The following is a 16,642-nucleotide window of genomic DNA, read 5'->3' as shown; positions in this document are numbered from 1 at the left end:
GTGGTAGGGAGAGAAACAGAGAGCGACTGGGTGTGTTTTGTGTGTGTGTGTGTGGCTGGTGAGGTCATGCGTGATAGCTCAGAAATGAATTTTGTGTGATTTTATTGTGGTTATTGTGACGGGATTTTCACTCGGTTACTCTGCTGAAAGTGAGATGTTGCTTCATTTTTTGGGCTCTGTGTGTGTGTGTGTGTGTGTGTGTGTGTGTGTGTGTGTGTGTGTGTGTGTGTGTGTGTGTGTGTGTGTGTGCGTGTGTGTGTTTGTTTGTTTGTTTTGAAAATCTGGTTGACAATAAAGTTTTAGTTGAATAGGAAGCAGCCCAGCCTGACAACAACATCCAGTCATGGATGTATTAACAGAGACTGGGGTTTTCATGCATTCACTGGAATTACAGCAGCAGGAAATACTTGTTTCTGATTGGCTGATATGAGAGTGGGAGGTTTACATCTTTTCTTTCAACAATATCCTCCATATTGCTCAATATAGAAACATGTTGGTCGATCATAGAGGATTATGTTAAGACCACCAGTTCCAATTATTTCAACTCTGTCATTTTAGCACGTTGGACGGCTCTTAATACTACAATACCCATGAGCCTCAGCCTCACTTATAATATCACAGTTATAGACCTCCGCCCCGTATATACACACCTGTCGTTATTTCTGGGACTACTTTAGGGATTTACTATTCATCTCAACCAACTGTTTTTAAGGTGAGTTATGTGTTTCTTAAAGGGCCGGTTCACAAAAACAAACCTAATCCAAACAGTTGGACTGTTGATGATTATTATTCAATGCTTTGTGCACCACAGACAGAATTCAATTAACCTTCATTACATTCGGTTAGAGGCAGAAATCTTATAAATGTTATTCATTAAACCCAAAACGCTCTGCATGGCTGGATGCCCCCACAGGTACTTGATGTTTTTGTTGAACTGAACCTTTAATGTCCTTCAGAATTCAGCAGCCGGAAATCTGTCTGTCTTTACTGAAGAGGTTTTTATCCGAGCTGTTAAAATAGCTTAAAGAGATACAAACTGTTCTCCAGCCATTGCCGTAAAATTGTTTTTTCTAAGCCACAGTGAGAATGCAGCCTCACTATGTGTGTGTGTGTGTGTGTGTGTGTGTGTGTGTTTGTTGGGGTGCTAGTGCTCGAGCTGTGGTGAGGCTCCCTCCCCCCTGAGTAAACTAGCCCCAGCATCTGTTAGTCTTTTCCACTTAACTACCCCTTGCTATATCCAACCTGTACTTATCCCACGGTAGAGCGCCTTGCTCTGTCTCACACTGGGTCCCACTGTCCTTGGAGAGGGGAAGTCTGCTGTGGATATCGACCCCCTCTCTCTCTCTCTCACACACACACACACACACACACACACACACACACACACTTCACAAACCATGTCTGTGCATTTGACCTTGAGAGGGAGTGTACACATAGACCCTGAAGGCATCTATAGCACACCCATACATACATATATACATACATCTGGCTTGTGTAGCCCCCTTATAGCAAAATATGATTCATGGCTCTGGTTCCTCTCACACACACACACACACACTACACACTACACACTACACACTACACACAAACACACACACACACACACACACACACACACACACACACACACACACACACACACACACACACACACACACACACACACACACACACACACACACACACACACACACATACTGACCGAAAGAGAAAGAGAGCCTTTGATAACAGTTGTAAAATGTTTTTGAGGATGACATAAAACAATTACACCTTATGGTCTGCATCAAATATAACCCGCATTACAGGTTTGGACAAGACTTTATTCGTCACAACTAGACTGAAATTGTTCCTATTTATTTCTGGCAGTTAAGTTAAAATACAGCTCTCAGGGCAACAGGACTCCATAAACACAAAATAAAAAAGTTATACAAGCAGCAGAGCGGTAATGAGACACAGGCGTAAACAGAAGATCCCGATCTGTGGCCTCAGCATTATTGAAGCCATATTCTTTGAGCAGTCAAACTTGGAGGCCAGAGCTGTACTTGAGGCCCTGTTGGGACAAAACAGCTGGGAGGCCAAACCCACAGAGGCCCGCTGTTCTCTGTTTAAACAGATGAGGGCGACATTTCTGACTCTTCTCTTCCTGGTACAGAATTACATTGAGTTAACAGTTCAATCTGTATTGAGTTGAACTTCCTGAAGTGATATCAAACACCTCTATAATGTAACAGCCCCTCTTGTAAAGTGTGACACAGTTAGCTTAACAATAAAGAAGCATTGTTTTTAAAAGTAAATTAATAAATGTTTATTTTAAATGTTAAATCTAAAATCCTATCGTAAATGTAAATCTTACATTGTATATTCCTACAAGAAGAGAACCAGTTTAGATCTATTCATTTAACACTTGATGTTTGAACTCGTCAGTGTGGACGATGTGATTATCTAAAGTTAACAATTTTGTTTGTCGTTTTTACTGGAAACCATACAAATGAATTGGTAAAAAAAAAAAAAAAATAGATTTTTAAGAGTGAAGCACAAAGACTGAGTTGACCGTTCACAAATTAAACATTAAAGTTAAATTACTTTAGACCTTTATCAGACAACTTTCTGCATTTCTTTTCTTTATTCTGCTATTTGGTGCAGTTTAGTTTAAATTATGTAGATTGTATTGTAATATTATGATTGATTCATTTTTATTTGGTTTAGTATGCGTGTTATTTTTACTGTTTAACAGATATGTGTCTTGTGGCCCAATGGTATGACACATTATAAAAACTAACACAGATTTAGAGTATGACATTTAGATTAAAGGTTTAGATTGAAGACTGAGATGAAGATAGCAAATTTATTCAAATTAGCATTCAGTAACTACAGAAGCCTTGAAAGGCAAAGGAATGTTTTTTCTCAGTTTCTTTTTATTTTTTCATTTGTGAAAAAAGGTGAACATTTTTTTTTCAAGATAATTTTTCTAAGTATAATTTCTTTTTACCTGTGAAAACTAAAAGTATATTTCACTTGCCTTTATAGAATCAGTTATTAGACAGGCATTTAATGATGCTTTAAAACAGTTAATAGATATTAAAAGTTTGCAAATCTCACTCTGAATCTTATAAATGTGCCACAACAGACTGTTAATTTGAGCCTGTTACACGTTATAAACAGCGCTTCATATCGAGGTCTGAAACACGAGTGTATGAATTTAAGGCCACATATTTAGTCTGAAACTGATGAAGACTTGAGTCATCAGAGAGGCACAATTCAAATATCTTCTCCACCTTCTTTTTTTATTGTATATAAAAAATAATGTAGAAAAACATCCTTCTCAAAGTTCAGGAGTCAGACTCAGATGACGATATGGCTGTTGGGTCGTGGTCAGCACGGCAGTAAAGTGCCATGTGAATATCTTCCTCCTTCCAACCCTCTGTCAACAAATGACAAAATATGTGGGAGCCTGAATTTGAGTGTGGATTCAGTCAGTTACTTATTTTGGCCATGGTGGAGGGCATAATGCCACCATAGCCATCTAGTCATAGTTCCTGATTCTGAGTAAGCAGGAACTTACTGTTTATCCCACATCCACCAAGAGCTGAGTTCATTCAGGACTCTCAGGGTTCAGGATCCAGGTCATGACGCATCTCATGCTCTCCAGTGGACGGACGCTTGGAAACAACACATGTCCCAGTTTTATACTCTATGTAATTTATATTAATATATTTCTGAATAATGATTGTTGCAGTTATAATAGGAGACTTTTAACCATACTGTATACTTTAAGGAAATTATACATCAAACTGATTTTAAACATTACAAAGAGAAACCAAAAGATCTTTGTAGAGATTCTGTGTTTCTTTCTTTGGAGCTGTCGATCATAACTTTAACTTTCTAGGGCAGGTGTACATTAACAGCACACTCAAACATCAACTGTTTTATAGTAAGAATACTAACAGTTCATTCTGCCACTTTTCCACTGTGAACACACTTAAAAACAGCTCAATAAGTAGTGAAACTGGGACACAGGTCTGGTTTTATATCAGTACCTAGGCTTTCTACAGTTTAAATGTGTGTGGAGTCCGTGGTGTTTTCTTGTAAACAACGTTTCTGTTTACTTTCACTGTTACTCACCAAAACACAATGTGTCAATCCTCAAGTTCTAACAAACATGTTTTTTTTCTTAAAAGTTCAAAAACTGCAATGTTTACATGTTTACAAGCTTGCCTTCTTTGTCTCCCACCGCCTTTGTTGGCACATTAGTGTGTTTCCTGGCGGCGTCCCACAAACATTGCTCCATTGATGGTCAAAAACTCTGCATATATAAAATAAATCACAAAGGCATCCGCAGAGGTTCAGCCTTGTTCAGGTTAATGTAAAATAATATTGTGTGTATTAAAAAGGTCTGATAACCATCACTTTAATGTGTCACTTTAAGACATTATGAGGAATCTAACAGGGTTCAACCGAGGACAAATAGTACTTGAAAGGTGTGTACACAAGCTAAGATAACTTGCAGTTATTTATTTGGCAAAGGGGCAGAGTTTTTAAAAATAATAAAAACACTAACAAACAGTGGTCACAAGCAGAATCTTGCCAACAGTGACTTAAGGACACTTGATAGTATAGTTGGTAAACACCACAAACTTAATAATAACCTCAGCGTTGCTTTAATAGCCCTCTGACCACTTACATTCAAGGCAGGCATACAAAGATGCTTATCGGGGTGTAAGGAGCACACAAGTTTTAACACAAAGCAGTGGACAGCAACTCGGTCTGACCTTTACCCTTTTTAACCCTTTAAGACATTGAAGAGCAGTAGCCACCTGCTTCATCCCTCACACAACTGGACAGTTTCAGTTTTCCATTGTCAGGACGACGGCACTACACAGACTGACACTGCTCTGAGGGTGAATGATGGCCCTGTCGTGCTTTGATACTATTGTACTGTTGTTGTGGTTCCGGTTCTCCACCCACTGCTGGGTTTTCCCCAGAGAGTTTTTTTTTTTTTTTTAGCCATCGTGGTTTGCCACCCAGATCAATTTTGTGACTAGATGACATCCTAAACAAGTCACACTTTTTAACTCCTCTTGCTTATGTGTTCTTTTTCCCTTTTAATGTCACAAAAGTATTAAATATATTTCTAGTCGAGCGTAGTGGCCCACCTCAGCTATAAAACACTGTGGGAAGCCCTGCACTGAATCAGTCAGTCACCAAAAGTTAGCCTCACAAAGCCGCTTAAATCTGAGATTCAGAGTTAAATACGTGTGCTGAGAATTGATTGAGCTCAGCGGCTGAAGGACAGATTAACAAAGTAGATAATTATGTGTAATGATGGATAATGATGTGACTCAGCCTCTTTAAACCACTGAAACTTATGACCAGCTGGTTACACCAGGTGTGGTCGACTTTAAAAGGAAGAGTGATTAAGGGGCCTTTTATCACTCTCGTTATTTCAAAATCTGTTTTTGATGGTCTACTGGATGGACTGCCAGGAAATAACCAATACCCATACTTGTGTAGTACCCAAATGTCTAGTTGTGTGATGCATTTTCCCATAATTGCCGCATTGCTCAAGTGTCTGTTAAGATCACAAGCTTGTGGAAGTTTATCAGAGCTGACTCTGCCTCGATTAACAAGGACATCCAGTCGCTCACAGAAAGGCTCAACTGAGCTCAGCCGTACAATCACATCAAAAACGCACATTAAGGAGCTGAAAGGAGTTAATAATATTAAATTAAATATAGTTATGCATGTACTGTAAAAAGGCTGTACATAAAATAGACTCTAGATGATTTCTGTGTCATTATATTTTTAATATATGTATTTCATACTCTCAGCTTTGAAAAGGTAAAGAGTGCAAAAAGTGTATGGTGTGTTTGTGTTTTTCTGATGTGGTACCTACAACCTGCTGGTGCGTGAGACTGCAAGTGTGGGTATTGGTACAGACCCGTAATAACTTTGATGACTTGTCTTCTTTTCAAGTGCAAACAAGATAAATATTATACCAGCTAAACATCAGATCAACAGATCACAAAGTAACAAAGTAAAATGTGTGTGCTGACTTTGTGAGGCTAAGCATAAACATGTTCAGAGTGGTAGGAACGTCAGGTCTGTTGTTAACTATTATGTTCTGTCACATCTTGACTTTGTGGCTGAGCTGAATCTGTCTGGTTCTCTGATGGGGGCAGGTCTGACAGGGAAGAGTCTGGAGGTGGTGTGGGAGGATTCGAAGGTGGCCGCATGTCACTGTTGGACCTCCTCACCTGCGTGGGGCTCCACCTGTATGACAGCTGCTTCCTCATGCTCCTCCTCTTCGGTTTTCGTGGTCGTCTCTTCCTCCCCTCGCTTGCTGCTGGCTGGGCGCGGTCACTTAGAGTGTCTGAGGACTCGTCGATGTATGCCAGGTTCTCTCCGAAGAAATCCAGCAGCTGGCAGCTGGCCGAGGACGCCATGTTGAGGGGAGGAGAGGGGAGGACGATTGATTGGCGAGAAGAAGGAATAAAAGGGGGACGAGTAGAGGAGTGAGGGACAAAAACAGGGGCAGGTGTGTGTTTGTGGCTATTGTTTGCTGCAGATTCATATTTCTCTGCTAGAATCAGCCTGTTTTTCTTTTGTGTTGTGTTCATTTCTGTGGCTCTCGCTCCTCCCTCCTCCATGCTGCTGACCGTACAACAGGGCTGGAACCTGTGGAGCGCCAAGAAGGACGAGGAGACCGAGGAGACGTCTGATCTGGAATCAAAAGGAGACTCAGATCCAGACATAGATCCTCCCTGCAAGGCTGCACCTGCTGAGTCCAGCTCTAAGGTGGAGCGGGCCACAGGGAGGGAGAATGAGCGGGCCAGCAGGTGAGGAAATGGCCTGCCCTCCACCTGCAGGCCCACAGTGGGGTCAACCCTCAATCCGGGCACCAGTCTTGGACCTGTTCCACCTCCAGCAGCACCGACTCGTGGTATGGACTTGGCCACCGCCGCCCTCTCAAGAGACGAATGGGCCTCCAGCTGGCTCATGGAGTTGGAGAGGCCGGCCCAGCGGTTCGGTAGGTGTCCATTCTCAGATGCTCCTCGAGCCCAGTGTCCCAGAGTGACCTGGGCTCCCCGGCGGATGCGACGACGCTCGCTGCGTTTCCAGCGCCGGCGCTGCAGGAGGAAGGGGTCGTTGAACTCCAGAGGGTTCGGGATGCGGAAGTCCATGGACATGTTCTGGATGTTCTGGGTCCAGTCTGTAGCATGGGCCCTCAACTCCTCCATCTGAGGGACAGAGAAACATAAGCAGAGGAAGAGAAAGGATGAGCCTCTAAATGAGATCCTCTCTTGGGGTAAATCCCTGGCTGTCTGTTACCAAATCTCTCACCTCAGCACGGGTCCTCTTAGACAGCACCCTCAGCCAGTTGCCGATCATGGTGAGGATGGAGGCAAAGTAAGCGAGACCAAACACGATCCACAACAACACCAGAGGCTTGAAGAACATGCCCTCACGACCGCCACCTGGACACAGAGAAAGTGGTCTTAAGAGGGATTCAATGGGACACAAAGAGATACAGTATACTACTTTGTGTAGCCCCTAACAGAGGACAGGGGTCTTGATACAGAACAGTCCTGCAGCAGGTACGGAGGAGAAACCTCAGCAAGGGAGAAGTTACAGACGAGGCTTTCACATACAGTAGGTGACCTGGATGAAGGACAATTCACCAGACCAGTAGCTCACCTTTTTTTGCTCAAATTATCAAAAAAAAACAGCTTCCAATGATCATTTTTTATTATCGATAAAATAAAATATTATTTATATTGACAATAAGCTGGATTTGTGCCCACAGCCTGCCCCAAGAACCCTGCACTGAGCAACGCAGCACACAACACATGAGCTTTGTTTGTAAATGAATACTGCTTTAAAGCTCATTGTGAGTTATTTAAAGATACCACAAAAGTCTAAACAAATTAACTGATTTATTTTTTCTTGTTTCCTACCTTGGTAACAATCCTGTGACTGTGTTTCTTGTCTATACTGTTTAAAATAAGACATGAGGTTGTTTGTGTGGGTCAGTACCTGGTACATAGTCTCCAAAGCCAACAGTAGTGAGAGTGATGACTACAAAGTAAAGCGACTCCAGAAACGACCAGTCCTCCACTTTCTGAAACACGACTGTCGGCACGGCGAGGAAAATAAGACAACCAATCAGGATGGAGAGAACCGCTGAGATCACGCGCACAGTAGTCGGCCTGACCTTACGTTTCTGAGAGAGAGAGAGAGAGAGAGAGAGAGAGAGAGAGAGAGAGAGAGAGAGAGAGAGAGAGAGACAAACCACAAATACAACGGCAGAATGAATAATAATAAATACTTAAGACTTAAACAATAGTTACACATTAAACTGGATTTAATAAAACAATTTTATACTCCTTTATATCCTGTTTAAGTTTGTTAAGCTATCTTTGTTTCCAGGTTTGGAGATCCCTGACGGACTACTTACAGGAACAATTCCAGACCACAGAATTTAATAAGTCCAATATGTCCTCTTCCTCAGCTCCCCCCTGCCATGGTACCCTTGAGCAAATCTTATGTATGTATGTATGTATGTATGTATGTATGTATGTATGTATGTATGTATGTATGTATGTATGTATGTATGTGCCCAAAGCCGCAGCTGCACAGTATGTGTCACCTCTCAGGATCTGATGTCTGCAGACAGTGCTGCTAACAGTCCTGCATTATCAGCAGACCTTCAGTGTAATATAGGTTTGAAATAAATTATCACTGGCAGAGACAGTTTCCTTTTTGTGACTTATGTGGAGGCAGCGTGTTCTTCTAGTTACTTAATTTAGCATTGCTGCATTATTCCTTCCTGTAAGCCAGTGGTTCCCAACCTTTTTCCTTAAGGGACCCTTTTCTATTATGAGTAAACAGATGACCCCTGACTACATGGCTACTAGATTATTTCCTGTGAATATTGATCAGACATGAGTTTTGCTGATATTTTTAGGAACCGTCTCTCTGTCGGTGTATTTTTTATTTTTAACAAATCATACAGACCTAACAGGCTTCTTTTCCGACAGATCCCGTGTTTCTCATTGTTCTATTAGCTCTTTGCTAAATAGCCTGATTCTACATTAGAAAAATGTTTGTATTCAGGTCTCCAAACTTTACATCTTAAATAATAATCTAAACTTTGAACATAACAATTTTATTTAGTTTTCTTCACAGAAACAAGATATAGACCTACAGTGTATTTTTTTTTTCTTACACACCTTGAAATCAAGACTGCTTTGTGCCCCCCTGTGAAGATTTGGCGACCCCTAGTGGGGGTCCCAACCCCCAGGTTGGGAACCACTGCTTTAAAACCGACTGGACAAACTGACAATGACAATCCCTTCTTTAATAACTACAGGAATATGCATAATGGTGACTCACACCAAGGCAGAAGGTTCTAGCTAAGTTCTTAACCAGAAAATCACACAGAACCCAAATATTCTCTGCTAAGACAACAGTAAAGAAAAGAGGTCTGGGCCTCGTAAATCCAACAGAAGATTGGTTCCTGGGCAGGACAGACCATTCTCACCAGGAAGAGGGTCTCAATCTTGGCCACAGCTCTCCGCAGCACTGTGCCCATGTGGTCACCCACTCCAGCAAGCAGTATGCCAAACATGGGGATTCCCATCAGGGCATAGCACACACAGAACAACTGGCCATACCACGTACGAGGAGACAGGTTCCCAAAACCTGTTACCAAATAAATAAAAGAACACAAGAACCTTCAGCTGTATAGAAATTAATATATATTGAAGTTTAAAGAAACTCCATCTGAGGTTATTTTAATTTTAAGGTCTTTTTATACAATATACAGGTCAGATTATATGAACATTTTCTGTATCAGCAACTTCCATTTACAATAGACCAAAGACCCATATCCGACACGTCTACTGGACCAACATAAGGTTTATTACATTCGACTTTAGGTGACTAGTATTAAAGACGAAAAAGAGAAATAAAGAGGAATGTAAAAATAAATGGTTCTACATTCATAATAATAATAATAATAATAATAAGCTACATATTTATATACATATGACTTAATGAAATTGTCCTTCAAACAAAACAAAGAAGTTATAGATCTGATGTATTGGACATTCATGTGAGACCAGAATATATTTAAAAAAGATTTTCTGGTTTTCACGTTTGCTCTTCAGTGAAATCAATTAGTATTGCTATGGATCAAGAGTCTCCTGCACTCAACAGTCAAACAAGTAAAATGTTTTCACAGATTAGAGTTGAGGTTGAGAAGATGCTGAAATTATTACGTTTGTTCTCCTATTAATCATTTCCACATTGGGCATATAATCTTTCCAACAGACGTCTTCACTTAAGAGGGCTTTTATTGACGTAAGATCTTCACAGTGCAGCCTGAAGGTGAGTCTCCACCTACCTATGGTGGTAATGATGGTGCCACAGAAGAAGAAGGCGGAGGCAAGGTCCCAGCGGCTGGTGAAGTTGGCAGGAAGGCTGCGCACATCCAGGCCTGCTTCCACCGCAGACGCCACTCCCTGAAGGGAAGGGATGTAATTTATTTAACTGTGAATTAAACCTTCAACACAAATCGGTAAACAATAGGATGCAAGGCAGGTTATTTATTTTACAACAAGAAAATAAAATATGGTGGTATATGATTTCATAAAAAGAAACCAGTGTCTGGTATTTATCTAGTGTTGTAGTCGCAGATTGCCACTTCACCTCCTTTTCATGGAGAAACTATGGTGGCCGTGAACCTTGCAAAAGACCTTCGGGGAGGAACTGTGTGTTTCAGTCTGGCAGATTGATTGTAACACTGGTTCAGCCCGAGGTGAAGCTGAAGCCTGAAGACTAGCCTGGCCAGGAGCAGATTAGTCTGGAGGGATAGGTTTCCATGGTAACTTATGTCAGACTTATTTAAATCCCCTTTATGAAACAGAATTTCCTGAAAATAAACCTGACTCACTAAAATAATCCTGGTTTAACATCTTGCTTTATGAAACACCCCTCTGCTATACTTGGTGCAATGTCAATGAAATGTATTAACTCACTGGTACATCAAGCTGTTTTAATTGCAGTGTATCTAACGTAGCCAACAATATTTGGCATACTGAGAGAACTGCAATCCCCCCAAACCCTGACCCCACAGCTGGAGTTTACACTGCAAATATCTGTATATAACGGAGAGTGTCAGTGTTTGAGGAGTATGGGAAGGCGAGCCTCAGTACTGTCTAAAGAACTTTTATGTAACACTAAATGTGGATTTGTCACTATTATTTCTGTCTTAGTTCTATTTGTCAGATAATCATGCTTTAGTTTTAGAGCTACAGTTCCCATTATGTTTTCAGGGAATTTAAATGTTGCCATAGATTGGGTCTGTGAAGTATAGTTTTTTACTTGAGTTGCACAATTCACCTCACACAGTATTTTTGCCTCACGTCTCTCCCTCAACACCTCCCCTTAAACACTTCCCCGCCTCCCCAGGGGGCATCACAGATAGAAAACCTCTGCTCCAGAGATGATTAATGTCAGGTGATCCAAAATGTTACGTTCCAGGTTGTGCTTTAAACCTGCTGTATATTCTACAGATTTACTGGAGTTATAGCACTTTAAACTCTACTCAGTACATACACCAAAAAACAACAAAAACCCACAATGTTTGTTTATGTAATAACCCTTAAAATGGACGTGTTGTACCCCCATCAAGTTTAAATCAGAAAGAGCAAAAACTGTGTTAAAACTGTTGTAAAGTTGTAGCCACATCCTCACAGTCAATGTTTGTGTAATGGCGGATTGCTTGATGTGTCCAATGGTACCTTCACAAGCTTGTGGAACTCCAGCTCGGTGACACAGGACTTATTATCGAGGAACGTGTGCTTGGTAGCAAGCAGGTCTTTGTACGCCGAATTCTCATCAGGGGCCTCCAGGGTGCGGAAAACAAGCGCTCCCATCACCAGGTACAGCATGACTCCGGTCAGCAGGGCCAAGAGGGTGGTGCACCGCATTTTCTCCCTGTCGACCCCCCTGCCCCTCCAGGGTTAGGGTTCAGAGCTCAGAGGCCAGGATCTGGTTGGGCTCTCGGTCAGGATACACAGGGCACAGCTGGCCATAAACAGGAAGTTCCTTTCCAGAGGCACTGCATGTGTGAGCACGGAAACGTGTAAACAAGCAACACAAGTGTTCTTGGAAGGCTGACAGACATTAACAACTTATATTTATACATCAGTGCGTCAAACCAAAGAGACGGTCCCTGACAGGAAAAGTGAGAAGTTAAGAGCTGGCGTAAGTACGCTTATTATTTTATATTTAGTGATGTCATTCTTTCACCTCACTACAGTAATCTGATCGCTGCAGTGACAGTACAGTAAAGACACAGCTCATAAAATGTTTATACTAACCAGCTGTATATACCATGAATTAGATTGAGTGCTTCAACCTTAAAAGGATAGTTATATGTACACTGAAAGACTTATCGGTGGCTTTTTGCCCTTCCTAATGAGACTTCAATAAAAGAAATAGAGGACTTGAGGCTTCAGTAGCCTGACCTTTCAACTCAACTGGGACTTTCCAAAGTTACAGTACAGAATTGTCTTTTGAATGCATTTTTTCACGGAAGTAGGACTGTGGGTTTTGTCTACCTGGGGCTTTAAGAGATTGGGGACAAAAGGGCATTCATGGTGTTGTACTTGGCTGTACAACAGTTTCTTAGTTTAGTTTTAGTGGTCAACAGCCACAAAGAGCGTTATGTATCGGCTCCTCAGAAAGTGAGTAAACTTCAGTGTGTGTAGAGAAAACCATTAAGATACAGTTGAGGTGAGGATGAGTTTAGATCAGCACTTCACTAAACCACACAGGGTGGCTTTGGCTCAGCAGGTACAGCGGGTTGTCCACTAATCTCAAAATCAGCTGTTTGATCCCTAGCTAAGGCAGTGTGTTTGGGCACTGAACCACAGATTGCTCCTGATGGCTGGGCCAGCACCTTACACTGTAGCTCGCTGCCAACGTGGTTTGAGTGTGTGAGGAGGTGAATTGTAGAGCACTTTGGATAAAAAGTTCTATATACATGCAATATATTTACACAGAAAGTCAGTGCCACTGAGTCATCAGGTAAACAGATCTGTCCCTCCACATACAGCCTTTTGTTTCCTCAGTGTCAGCCTGACGTAGTGTGTGACGCTACTAAAGCTGAAGCCTGTTTAACTTGGAGTGTGTCAGGAATCACTCCAACAACAAACCTTATCAGAAACCACCAAAGTTAACCCAGTTCAGGGAAGACAAGCATTTCAAGACAGTCTAACAAATAACTGGAAATAAAGCACAGTGTGTACATACAATGTGATCACAGACTAATGGAGCAATATTGTAACACTGAAAGGAACTGTTATTCACTTCCAAATGCTTTAAGTGGTTTATTTTATAATATCTTTAATGACCTCTTGTATGATGGATAAAGATAGAATAAAGATAGAACCTTAAGTCACCGTTGTCAGGAGCTCATCCCATGTTAAAGCTCCACAAATCGGGTGATGAAGAAATCTCTCCTCTGTATCCCTGTTCTCTCTGGTTCTCCGGTGTCTTCAGTGTTCAGGAGGAGTGAAGGATTGTGGGTCCATTTCTTTATCCTTCAAGAAATTTGAAGACTTTAAAGCATCACGAAATACAGAAACAGGCAAACACAGGTATGTAAAGTGTAAATGTAGATGTAGCAGCTTTAAGTTGGCACATTTCCCCGTTTCCCGCTCTGTTTTAGCAGGTTACGAGTGGCATTAAATAAGTGTTCACATTCTAGAGACTTTGTCATAATAACCAGGGAGCGACTGACACACACCAGGCCACCCTGCCAGCGGTCTCACAAACGATTAGACTCTGCCAAAACTCCAAACATACATCTTGACATTAATCGAAAACATGTTTATAGCTTATCTTCATTTGGCTTCTAATGTTTTCTTTGAACTGTGTTTACCTTTGAGACACACCCACACACGACTGGGATTAAGGTGCTTCTTGCTCTGGGTCAGCCGGCCCTGGTCGTCTCCACACGGACCTTGACAATGTTCTGAGATTTCCCAGAGTCTGGCTGACTGTTAGCATTCTGCGCTAATGGACTGTTGGCTTTGGTTTGTGAGGACAGTCTCATTCTCTGCCCCTGGCTACAGCACTGACAGACATTATTAGTTATCACTGTCTAAACCCACACTGGCATATTTTGATATTTTGCTAAGATATTGAGTGCGGGGGGCTTAGAAAGAGCAGGACTGTGGCTGACGGGCAGTGATCTAATCTTAAGTTAAACAGTGGGGCAGGTGTGGAAATTAATCACACTGAGAGCTGTTTGAAAAGAAGCATGAGGCTGGAAGAAGACGTACATGAGCTATTCTTAGGTTTACATTTAAGGCAGGTGTATAAGATAAATCTAACCAAACTAAGATTAACTACAGAAACAAAGATACAGCTAAAACAGCAGCAAACATGCCTCTCAACTTGATTAGTCGCTAGTTTAACCTTCAAAGTTTGGGGTCCTGGAGGTACCAACCCCTCCACTCAAAAATGTGTTTGCTTATTGTGAGTTCAGTGAGATGTTTGAGCTTCACTGTGCAGAATCATGTATGAGCGGAGTTTGACACAAGGAGCCTTAAATCTCAGTTTAACACACATACATATGTACTGGCATTATTTGTGACATCACAACTACTTTGGAGCCAATCGTGATCCAGTATGCAGCGGACACAAGTGTGGCGTGGAAACGTGAATCCTCTAGTGAACATATACGCTTATAATCGACTTTACTTTTTAGCAAACAAAAAGAATATACATACAACATATAAAACATGAACTATGTCCTTATTTGGTTTAATAATAGTCATTTTTCATATATTTTTTTATTTATTTTCTGTATCTTGTCACTTCCATCTAACGTGTAAGTTAGTTTATGACAGGAAAAGGTTACCACTACAATACTTTTCTACATATTGAGTTTAAATAATATCAGAAGAAAAGAAAACAAAAGGTTGATTTTGGTATTTCTATTGTATTCACACACACTGCTGGGTTTTTAGCAGCTGTATTGTTTCTACTGTATTCCAGCAAACATAAAGAGGCCTCTCTGTGAACGTGACTGTTGGCCACAGCCGGAGAAACAGAAGTTTTGTACCATCCCCTTTATCTGTACTGACAAACCTCCAGGGATAGACATGACCGTCTGCGCATGAGGATGTAGTATCTGCTGAAGAATTTACAGTGCTGGGAGAAAATAAAGCTCCTTTAGATGTAATTACCCCCCAAAGTATTTTCCTCTTTTTAATTTAGCCAACGCTAACGTCAGAAGGAGATCACATGTTACAACTCTGGTTTCATGCTCTGGGAAATAATTATCCTCAAAAATAATGATAGGACTGTTTTGGACTTCAGTGAAGAACAGAAAGAGACATATTTGCTGACATTTTGCTCTGAGGCGACAAAACCAAAAAAAAGATTGAAAAGCTTATCAAATGAGGCAGCTGTGCTTGCAGAAACACAGATGCATAAATCTTAAAATATAGTTTCAAGCTAAGTAACGTTCTAAATTTTGCATTTAAATTACTGTGTTTTCGGTAGTGTCAGGGTTGAGAGACTGTATATTGAATGTTGCAGGAATGCAGGAATGTCAGAGCAGGGGACTGATCATCTTTTTAAATCAGCGTGACAGTCTGCTACTATACTTGGTACCCTACAATTAAAAAGAAAAAGGAAAAGGAATTTTGGAGGAAAGGCCAAAGAGCCACACATTCAAACTGAATCTGAAACTGAGCAGCAAGCATGACAGAGACATTTTTGCTTATAATGTGAAAATAAACAACAGAATCTGTGTCGTCTCAAAACCACTGATCTCATAACTCTCAATATAGAAATTAATTTTACATGTCTTACCTTCAGTTTGGAGAAATGTTGCTATCCAAGTTCGTCTCTTGCAGCATGTGCCGTTCTCTCACCATTCAGCACTCAGCGAGGAGCCCTGTGTGTGTTTGTGTGTGTGTGTGTTGTGAAAGTGCATGTGTGCATGTGTGTTTTCTCCTTGGAAGGTGTTTCCCCATTCTCGTGACCCTACATCACTCTGACAGAGGAGAGCAGATCGGAGGAGGAGGAGCATTACGGCGCTGCGAGCGTGATTAAGTGCCGTCACTGCAGAGGAAGAGCAGAGGGCCCGGAGTTTCCTGAGCTGGATGTGGGGGGGCCTTCGCTCTCTAAATCCTCGCCTCTCCAACCTCTGTCTTTTTGGGAAGTAAAAAGAGACACTTGTTTCTTCAAAGTCAGAGTTATGTTCCACACAATTTTTCTTGCACTTGAGGAGGACTTCCATCATGAAATAAAACAGACAGTTGGAAAGTCTAACTCTTCAATTGAGTCCTTTAAAGCGTTCAGCACCTTCTCAACAATGTGTTCATGACCAAGAGGCAAAGGGAGAGGACTTTGATAATTGCGGAAATACTTATGTGATTAAACCAAGATATTCCACTTAAACACTTTGAGGCTCTCTTCATTGGACCATGGCACTCATTTAGACTTAATTGTACGGCAAAAAAAACTTCTCGGCATAAAGCTGACAACGGACCAAACATACCTAACATCACGACATGAAACAAAAAAGTACGCAGCCAAACTTCTCAGACTCAAAGGC

General features: G+C 41.3%; 1 protein-coding gene across 3 annotated transcripts; it reads right to left on the bottom strand.

The window, feature by feature from the left end:
- Positions 1–4,492: 4,492 nt before the first annotated feature.
- kcnk4a (potassium channel, subfamily K, member 4a) lies at positions 4,493–16,575 on the bottom strand. Of its 3 annotated transcripts, none has more exons than XM_051420885.1 (8): positions 15,895–16,575; positions 13,460–13,610; positions 11,805–12,124; positions 10,406–10,523; positions 9,533–9,702; positions 8,035–8,221; positions 7,342–7,475; positions 4,493–7,238 (listed from the first exon to the last, which is right to left on the bottom strand). In XM_051420885.1, exons 3-8 carry the CDS (start codon positions 11,991–11,993, stop codon positions 6,108–6,110), a joined length of 1,929 nt encoding a protein of 642 aa, XP_051276845.1. In that variant the 5' UTR covers positions 11,994–12,124; positions 13,460–13,610; positions 15,895–16,575; the 3' UTR covers positions 4,493–6,107. The 3 variants fall into 3 exon arrangements, with proteins under 3 accessions (XP_051276845.1, XP_051276847.1, XP_051276846.1); XM_051420887.1 differs by having other exon boundaries at positions 9,542–9,702; XM_051420886.1 differs by lacking the exon at positions 15,895–16,575 and adding an exon at positions 13,952–14,914.
- Positions 16,576–16,642: the final 67 nt, after the last annotated feature.

This window comes from Dicentrarchus labrax, unplaced genomic scaffold (assembly GCF_905237075.1).
Source record: "Dicentrarchus labrax unplaced genomic scaffold, dlabrax2021, whole genome shotgun sequence".
NCBI lineage: Eukaryota > Metazoa > Chordata > Actinopteri > Moronidae > Dicentrarchus > Dicentrarchus labrax.
The sequence above is the reverse complement of the archived record's forward strand: the minus strand, read 5'-3'. Positions and strand labels throughout refer to the sequence as shown.